At 33.5% G+C, this 10,404-nt stretch overlaps 2 protein-coding genes across 3 annotated transcripts in view; one reads left to right on the forward strand and one right to left on the reverse strand.

Moving 5' to 3' along the window:
• LOC107625562 (putative E3 ubiquitin-protein ligase XBAT31) overlaps nt 1-2,697 on the forward strand; it is a 4,852-nt gene extending 2,155 nt beyond the window's left edge. Inside the window, exons 7-8 of the mRNA XM_016328230.2 lie at nt 803-1,067; nt 1,890-2,697. Of these exons, the coding sequence (XP_016183716.1) occupies nt 803-1,067; nt 1,890-2,258 (634 nt within the window). The 3' untranslated portion in view covers nt 2,259-2,697. The remainder of the gene's footprint in view (nt 1-802; nt 1,068-1,889) is intronic.
• Nucleotides 2,542-10,404, reverse strand: part of LOC107628433 — a 10,180-nt gene continuing 2,317 nt past the window's right edge. For both annotated transcript variants that reach the window (XM_016331104.2, XM_016331105.2), the window contains exon 4: nt 2,542-3,601. In XM_016331104.2, coding sequence (XP_016186590.1) covers nt 3,107-3,601 — 495 coding nt within the window. In that variant the 3' untranslated portion in view covers nt 2,542-3,106. The remainder of the gene's footprint in view (nt 3,602-10,404) is intronic.

A 10,404-nucleotide genomic window follows, 5' to 3' on the forward strand; every position in this document is an offset into this window, starting at 1 on the left:
ATAAACAAAAAACCAAAAAAAAAAACAACCAAAACACCTCCTAAAGAAATACTTGTAATTTAATCACAAAATGTAACAACTTGTGTATTGAAACAAACCATACTCATCCCCCTATTATCATTTTAGTAACTATGTTTTAGCTCTCAAAAACCAGGTAATTATCATTTCCATTTATGTTAATACCATTGAATACAGGGAAACACTAAATGATATGTGATTAATCACTATTATGTCAACTTGAAAGTAGTTGCGTGCAAAGTTTGAATGTTAATTTCACTCTATGCTTAATAAGGAATAAAGTAAACCAAGAAGCCTCACTTTTTGACTTAAAATTTAACTGTTTGACACTATGCAATTTGATTTATTGGTTAACAAATCACCTTCTAGAACATTTGGGATTTCATACTTTAAAGCTGAAATTGATTAGCTGAATAAACCAGCAACAAACACGCAAAACATGAGTATATGTATCGTTGATAGTACATTTGCCATAACTTGGTGCTTAAACTTATAATACCCTTTTTGTAACTCAAAGCTCTTAAACTTACAACTGGAGAAGTTAACACTATTTTTTGTCCGATACAGCAGTGCTCTTGGTTAAAGTAATAATAGGCCTTATATTAAAAGCTTCTTTGTTTCACTATTTACTTTTGTGTTCTATTCACTCTAATATGGTTATAAAATATTTGTTTAATAAGTAATACAGTATTTATTCGAATTTTCCTTGAGTTCTTACTCAATGAAAGCACTAACAACCACATTAAGATCTTATTTTGATCTTGTTACAAATGACTCGTTGCAGGAGAATACCATTCACAGTTGCTCTTAAGCACAAGCACAAGGCATGCGCTGCCCTTCTTGATCCTTCATCAGCAGCGCCGCTTGTTTGGCCGTCCCCGTTAAAGTTCATCAGCGAGCTCAATCAGGAAGCAAAGGCTTTACTGGAGAAGGCCTTGCTAGAAGCTAACAAGGAGAGAGAAAAGACTCTGTTAAAGGAGGCGGATAGACTGCCATCAATATTGCATTCAGAAAGCAAAGATGATGATGATATTGCTTCCGACTCTGAGGTACAACTTACCTATTCTAATATGTATCTAGTCCTAATAAATTTATCATTTAAGTCAGTTTATTTTGCTCCTTATAAAAATTTTTGTTTGGGTTTTGGTCCCTTATGTTTCCTTTTTATTGTTTTTAGTCCCTGCCGTTCTAAACGTTGGTTCTTATAAGTACTTTAGATTATGTGCATAAGCATTAAAACTATTGGACAATTTGTTTTTTTTTTGTCATTATAAATATATGCTGATATTTTTGTAGTCTATACTCTATATTAAGCATCACCATTCAATAATAGATCTAGGAGATAAGGACCAAATCCTAATGATGGAAACTGTGGCACCAAAACCAAAATGCCTTATATTTATAGAACATATATTTAAACCAATATTTTAATATGGTTGTGTCCCATAAGTTTCTTTGGCATACATGAAATTTATGCCATTGGCGTTGGTAAAATAATGCATTGGCAAATGCAATGTAGTTTTTTTTTTTTCTTTAATATCTACTTGTAGTTCTTTATGCTCATAGTACTTTTAATCATTCAGATCCAAGTGTGCTCCACTTGAACATAGGCAACTGACTTTCCACAGATCTTGTTATGATTTAAGATAACTTCTGCGTATCTCTTTAACATTTTGATAATTGATTCTACTTCCCAAGAATCTTGATCAGGTTAATCCGATTCCTTGTTGAAACAATAAAATGTTTTGTTAATGCTTGAACTCGAGCATAGTCAAATACTTTCTTGCTTTACATGTATTTAAGTTTTTTCCCCCGGAAAACAAGTAATAAGCAATGACTTACTTATTTCTCGTTATGTACTACTCATACAGGAAAGCAATCTGGAATTATGCTGTATATGTTTTGACCAAGCATGTACAATTGAGGTCAGACCTTGTGGCCATCAAATGTGTGCTCATTGCACCCTTGCACTTTGCTGCCACAAGAAGCCCGATCCAGCCACGACTTGTGCCCCCGGTCCTGCTTGTCCATTTTGCCGAGGCACCATTCTTCAATTAATTGTTGCTAAAATCAAGATTAGCAGTGAAACAGAAGCCGAGTCCAACCCTACAAAGCCAAGAAGGTCTAGAAAATCAAATTTCAGTGAAGGGAGCAGCAGCTTCAAGAGTTTGTCAGCCATGGGCTCCTTTGGAAAGATCGCTGGGCGCAATTCAGGAAAGATTGAGGCCGAAAAGCAATGAGAGGGGATTGCTTAGCATCGATAAGGGTGTTATTTTTTGGGCCTCCATGACAGAAGGAAACTGTTATGAGTGATGGGTCTACACATGCTGGGGAATAGCTACATTAAGTATTAAATTCGAGTTCAATTTTTTCGCCTTGTCTGATGGATCATCGCTAAGATCATGCAAGACAATAGGTGAGCCGAATTCTTGAATGGTGTGTTTGAGTCTTTGTAGTCTAATATTCAGTTGGCTGCACTTGGGGCACCAGGAATTTCTGTTTTTTTCTTTTACTTTTTTTTTCACCAAATTATAAAGTATAGTATTCATGATATTAAGGTTATTAATATGCCCTGAAGTTGAAGCTCCATTGTGGTAAACCTCTATGGATTTGTAATAGTAAAAAACAGATTGTATTCATTCATCACCCTTGTGGGTGGAAGAAAAGTTTTCACCTGAATTAGAGTTGTTGATGTTTAAATGTTCACTTCAATTCCTTAAGGTTGCTTGCTAGATTGCAATATGGAAACTGGAAAGATCTTGACATATTTATCTTGACTGTTCATAAAATATAGTTTATTGCTTTGCAGAATACTCCAATTAATTTTATTGTCAATGAGTTCTATTTTAAGCTCTTAACAAATAACATTAGAGAATATAATATCTTTTGAGGGTTGACAACTGAAGCAAATTTTGGATTGAATTGAGTATAAAATGTAGGTCTCTAACTCCATTGGAAGTTTATGAACAAACATGTGAAGAAGTTCAGATTATGCTGTAACAACCAAAGAACTCCGGATCATTAAATTAAATCATATGCTTTTTAAAAAGAAAAAAGGTAAAAGAAGAGATCAAATAGATTAAATGGTTTATCCACATAAACAAGGGAAAATTATTGTTGCTCCAAATCTATTGTTGCTTTGTTCCCATTCTTTATTTGCCTCCTCTTCTTCATCCATTGAATCTGGTGACAGAACAGCAACTTGGTCTCCATGAAATAGTGAATTTGAATCTTGAATTGTGTCAAAATCATTAGGTACATACATTTCTTGACATTGGTTCCTTCTTTGATTATTACTTGTGGCGGTGGCGGCTGCTGCTCTTCTCTCTGCCTCGAGGTACTGACCGAGAGAAGGAGCATCAGCATCACTATGCAGAATCACTGCATCAGTATTTAGCTTTGAACAAAGTGAGAATAACCAGTATGGTTTCATCAGCTTGTGATGATTCTTTTTTTTATTATTTGATGATGAAGGCTCCTCCATTGTTGTTGTTGTTGATCTTCTCGAGAGTGTTAAGAAGCTAGAGATACCAATGAGGCTCCCTAGTGTGATGCTCCTGTCATGGAAGAATGTTCCTGTGGACTATAATAATCCATATGTTGAAGTTGGTCAGAGAAATTCTCTAGAATTACTATTAAAATCTGTCACTTCTGAATGTTAGGTATGTTCAACACTCAAATGTATTTGGATACAATTCATGTTTAGGTATATATTGAATTATTAATGTTAAAAAATGGAGGGAGTATAATTTGTTCTAGATTTTTAATTAAAATTATCATATTATTTCGATATATATGGGAAGCGAGCCTTGTCATAACGGTTGAAGAATGTGGGAACAAAATTTATTTGAAAAAAAAAATCATACATGTATATAAAAGAAGAAATGTTAGCGACTACTCTTTATACTTTAAGATAGTAAATTAATAATACCGTCTACTATTAGTATATTATTATCTCTTAAATTAGAGAAGAAGCTTTTTTTTTGTTTTATAAAAGATAAAATTAAAAAAAAAAGTAAAAGATTCTTACTTAAATTTGTGGAGAACATATATATTTTATATCTTTTTATTTTTTTTTATTATAAAAGGAATACTTTTTACTGTTCATGGAAAGGTATAATGTACCTTAGCATTGTACAACTAGAAAATACTTCTTTAAAATATCGTTGCATGGGTAAAAAATATTTACTATTCATATCTTATATCTGGACCCACTATATATAAGTCTAATCCATATTTTCTCTAATATTATTCTCTCTCTTTCGTACTATTCTCTTTTTTATATACTTTAATATTATTAAATATATTAATTATATCTATTATTTTGATATAGTAATTCTAGTGAATATTATTACTTGAGTTATCTAATTATATTTTCATATTTTATATTTGTTATTTTTTCCTTATTTATTTAATTATTTTACAACACGTTATCAGCACGAAGCTCTAACGAAGTTTTAGGAAGACTTCAGGTAACAAATTTTTATTATGTCGAAACTCTTTCATCTTGAATTTAATACTTTTGATATATCTAAAAATAATTATTTATCATAGATGCTATATACTAAAATCCATCTTGATTCAATGGATCTTGAAGATACTATTAAGGCTGAAAATAATACATCCCAGAAGGATAAAGCCAAAGCTATGATTTTCCTTTATCGTCATCTTAACGTATGATTGAAAAATGAATATCTCACATTAAAAGATTCTGGAGATATGTGGAAAGACCTTGAAGAAAGGTACAATCATGTGATACTTCCTCAAACCCGATATGTTAGGAAAAACTTTCTTGACCTTCCATGCCTCGAATGTGCTCCTGTAGTAGCAATCGAGAAAAAGGATTGAAAAAATTTTTTTGAGCTAATTTCTTGCCTTCTTGTTGCCGAGCGCAACAATGAGTTACTCTTAAAAGAATCATGAAGCGCGCCCAGCTGGCGCCGCCCCATTTCCTGAAGTAAATGCGGCAAACTACCCCAAAAGAGGTAAATGGCAAGGTTTTAGTAACAAGAAAAATTATGGAAGGAAAATAAATTATGTTCAACAGAGAGGATCTCACCAGAAGTGGGATAAAGAAAGAAATAATGGACAAAGTAAATCAATTGAGGATAAATGCTTCCATTGTGGTGGAAAGGACCATTGGTCACGTACCTGTCATACCCCAAGGCACCTAGTTGATCTTTATCAAGCATCCTTAAAAAAGGATGACAAAGGAAAGGAAACAAATTTTGTTTCAAATTATGAAAATTTCACCACACATTATGATGTATCTAATTTCTTTGAAGATCCTGAAGGAAATATTGGCTATTTGCTCAATGATGAAATAGTTTAATATGTGTGTTTGTTAAGTATTCATGTAAATAATTTTACCGTGCATGTACTTTTACTCATTTTATTTTTATTATTATTATTATTATTATTATTATTATTATTATTATTATTATTATTAATTTTTGAAGAAAAATGGCAAGGATATATTCTGAAGATACTTGTCTTGCGGATAGTGCAAGTTCGCACACTATTCTTAAAAGTAATATATATTTTACCCATCTTGTGCCAAAAGAAGAATGTGTTAATACTATTATTGGCTCGTGCAATGTGATAGAAGGTTCCGGAAGAGCTATAATTTTGTTTCCTGAAGGAACAAAATTCATAATAAATAATGCACTATTGTTTACCAAGTCTCGAAGAAACTTATTGAGTTTTAAAGATATTCGTCGAAATGGATATCATATTGAGACTATGAATGAGGGAAATCATGAGTACTTATGTATCACAACTCATGATTCAAATAAGAAAGTTATATTAGAAAAATTACCCTCACTTTCATCTGGGTTATATTATACCAAGATTAGTGCAATTGAATCACATGCCATTGTAAACCAGAAGTTTCCTAGTCCAAATGATTTCATAACTTGGCACGACCGATTGGGTCATCCGGGAACAACCATGATGAGGAAAATTATTGAAAACTCACATGGACATTCACTAAATAACCAGAAGATTCTGCTGCATGTTCTCAGGGAAAGATAATTTTAAGACCATCACCAGTAAAGGTTGGATTTGAGTCCCCTGAATTCCTAGAAAGGATTCAAGGTGATATATGTGGACCTATTCATCCACCATGTGGATCTTTTAGATATTTTATGGTTCTGATAGACGCATCTTCGAGATGGTCACATGCGTGCTTATTGTCCTCTCGCAACTTGGCGTTTGCGAGATTACTGGCTCAAATTATTCGATTAAAAGCACAATTTCCAGAAAATCCAATCAAAGCAATTCGTCTTGATAATGTTGGTGAATTTACTTTCCAAGCTTTTGATGCTTATTGTATGGCTAATGGAATAAGTGTTGAACATCCAGTAGCTTATGTTCACACACAAAATGGGTTAGCAGAATCACTTATTAAACGCCTCCAATTGATTGCTAGACCTTTGCTTATGAGAACAAATCTCCCAACCTCAGTTTGGGGGCATGCTGTTTTACATGCCGCAGCACTTATTCGTTTGAGGCCAACGAGTTACCATCAGTTCTCTCCTATGCAACTAGCTTTTGGCTAACAGCCAAATATTTCCCATTTAACAATATTCGGGTGTGCGATATATGTTCCCATTGCATCACCTAATCGCACCAAAATGGAACTCCAAAGAAAATTGGGGATATATGTTGGATATGATTCTCCTTGTATAGTAAGGTATCTTGAGATACAAACGAAAGATGTATTTAAAGCCCGGTTTGTAGATTGTCATTTTGATGAATCAAAATTTTCAATATTAGGGGGAGAGAATAAGCTTCCTGAAAATGAACTTAATTGGAATGCATCATCGTTGATGCATTTAGATCCTCAATAAGGGCAATGTAAACTAGAAGTTTAAAAGATTATACATTTGCAAAGAATAGTAAATGAATTGTCTGATACATTTTTCGATACAAAGAGGATAACCAAATCTTATATACCAGCGAAAAATGCCCCAATTCGAATTGATGTCCCAGTAGGACAAGTAGCCATTGAAGCAAATTCACGCCAGAAGTGTGGCAGGGCAGAAAATGTCCCAATTCAAATTGATGTCCCAGTAGGACAAATAACCACTGAAGCAAATACACGCCAGAAGCGTGGCAGCCCTGTCGGTTCCAAAGATAAAAATTCTCGAAAGAGAAAAGAGGTAAATACTATTCCTGTTGAAAAAGACACAGTAAAGACACCTGCAGTTGTCCAAAATTCTGATATAATTTTAACGCCAGAAGACGTTCAGGTACCTGAATATTGTGAAAATGATGAGATCTCGATAAATTATGTCTTTACAAGAGAGAAATGGGATCGAAATAAGACAATTGTGAATGAAATATTTGCATATAATGTGATATTAAATATCATGCATGAAAGTAAGGATCTTGAGCCAAGATCAGTCGAAGAATGTCGACAAATGAATGATTGACCAAAATGGGAAGAAGCCATGAAGGTTGATTTAGACTCACTTGCTAAACGTGAAGTCTTTGGACCTGTAGTCCGTACACCTGAAGATGTAAAACCTGTTGGATACCGATGGGTATTTGTGAGAAAACGAAATGAGAAAAATGAAGTTGTGTGCTATAAAGCCTGACTTGTGGCACAAGGTTTTTCACAAAGGCCCGGTATAGATTATGAAGAAACGTATTCCCCTATAGTGGATGCGATAATATTGCGTTATTTGGTCAGTTTATCTGCATATCATAAATTGCATATGCATTTAATGGATGTGGTAACAGCCTATTTATACGGCTCATTAGATCGGGATATCTATATGAAAGTTCCTGAAGGACTAAAGATATCTAAACCATCCAATGAATATTCGCAAGGGTTATACTCAGTCAAATTGCAAAGATCTTTATATGGTCTGAAGTAATCTGGACGAATGTGGTATAATCATCTTACTGAGTATCTGGCCAAAAATGGATTTAAGAATAATGATATCTGTCCATATATTTTCATAAAAAAAATCTACATCTAGATTCATTATAATTGCTGTGTACGTTGATGATTTAAATATCATTGGGACTCCTGAAGAGATTCTAACAATTATAAAAACTCTAAAAGAAGAGTTTGAGATGAAAGATCTTGGAAGGACTAAATTTTGTCTTGGTTTGCAGATCGAGCATATAAAAAATGGGATCTTTATTCATCAAACAACATACACAGAGAAGATCTTGAAAAGATTTTATATGGATAAGTCACATCCCTTGAGTACCCCAATGATCGTAAGATCTTTGGATGTGGAAAATGATCAATTCCGTCCTAAAGAAGAGAATGAAGATATCCTTGGTCCTGAAGTACCATATCTTAGTGCCATTGGAGCGCTAATGTATCTTGCTAATAATACGCGACCTGACATATCATTCGCGGTGAATTTACTAGCAAGATATAATTCCTTTCCAACCAGAAGACATTGGAGTGGAATCAAACAAATTTTTCGATATCTGCATGGAACGGTTTATATGGAATTGTTTTATCCCTATGGATCCAAATCACAACTAGTTGGCTATGCAGATGCCGGATACTTGTTTGATCCACATAAAGGGAGATCTCAAACAGGATATCTGTTCACATATGGTGATACAGCTATATCATGGAGGTCCACGAAACAGATGATAGTAGCAACCTCCTCTAATCATGTTGAAATACTGGCGATTCATGAAGCTAGTCGCGAGTGTTTTTGGCTGAGGAGTCTGATTCAATATATTCTGTCATCATGTGGACTGATTGATCATAAGATAGCTCCAACTGTCCTGTTTGAAGATAATACAGCATGCATTGCTCAACTTAAAGGCGGACACATCAAAGGCGATAGAACAAAGTATATTTCTCCCAAATTCTTCTTCACTTCATGATCTTCAAAATCAAGGGACAATTGATGTCCAACAGATTCACTCAAGTGACAATCTGGCAAATTTGTTTACAAAGTCACTCCCAAAATCCTCATTTGAAAGATTGGTACATGAGATTGGGATGCGCCGATTTCGAGACATTAACTGATGTCGACAAGAGAGTGAGACTGTACTCCTTTTTTCTTGGTCAGATTTTTTTTTCCATTGGGTTTTTCTTGACAAGGTTTTTAATGAGGCAGTCCCCATCGCAAAGGATATTGTACTCTTTTTCCTTCACTAAGGTTTTTTTCCCACTGGATTTTTCTTTAGTAAGATTTTAACGAGGCAATAACCCTAAATGGTCATCCAAGGAGGAGTGTTGTGACATGGATGGATAAGGATGATGGATGCCCATTTATGAGTGGCACATTTTTCCTATGTTGAAAGAAATAAATTCTTAGAATGAAGAAGTTTGAAACGTAAACTTTATGTGCCTATAAATACATGTACTGAGGCAAAGGGAAGACACACACAAACAATAAAACAATATTCTCTCTCTTATACTATTCTCTCTCTTCCATACTATTCTCTTTCTTATATACTTTAATATTATTAAATATATTAATTATATCTACTCTTTTGATATAGTAATTCTAGTGAATATTACTACTTGAGTTATCTAATTATATTTTCATATTTTATATTTGTTACTTCTTCCTTATCTATTTAGTTATTTTACAACACTAACAGACCAAAAAAAAAAAAATCTAAAGATGGGCTATATGGCCTTATCCACATAGGTCGAACCGACTTAGATACGGGTCTTTGGGATCCGGATTCGATCTTACTTGAGGAGCAAGTTAAACGTTCTTTTATTATTTCAATTATCACCCTTCAAATGATAATCAACTTGAACATGGGATAATCGAATAATTTTTTACTCTAAAAAAAAATAATATCTTTAGATTTTTTAAAAAAAATTAAATGTCTACCAAAACAAGAGTCTTAAAATTGGAGCGTCGGTTTTCAATTTTTCATTGTTTCAATATGGTGGTTATGATGTAATGTAGGATATGGTTGCAAGTTTGCAACTTTATCAAGCTGCTAAATACTTTCAACATACATTAATTAGAAGGCCTAAACTTTCAACGAGAGCATAATTCAAATTGCGCTCCGCTTCAGTGACAGACTAAAGTGAAAAATCAATGCCACTTTCTTTTCACAAAACATAATGTGTGGACCACATGCGAACCAAAGAATCTACAGAAACAACATCAAAGATGGTAGATAGATAGATTAATAGATTTTTGTTTTTAAAAAAGAAAAGGAAAAAAGAAAAGGATAAAAAGAAGAAGATGATATTTTGCTTTATGGGCGTGTTGATTTACATCAAGTTTTCCTTTTTCCTGTTCAGTTCTTTGGATTTATTGAAGAGTTTAGGAGCTTCATCTTGTTGAAAGAAAATTAACAAATAGTACACAGCCAAATCCAAAACCATGCTTCAAATTTTAGGAAAGATTTTAAAGTATCTCAAATTAAAAATTA

The sequence above is a fragment of the Arachis ipaensis genome, chromosome B02 (genome assembly GCF_000816755.2).
Source record: "Arachis ipaensis cultivar K30076 chromosome B02, Araip1.1, whole genome shotgun sequence".
Classification (NCBI taxonomy): Eukaryota; Viridiplantae; Streptophyta; class Magnoliopsida; order Fabales; family Fabaceae; genus Arachis; species Arachis ipaensis.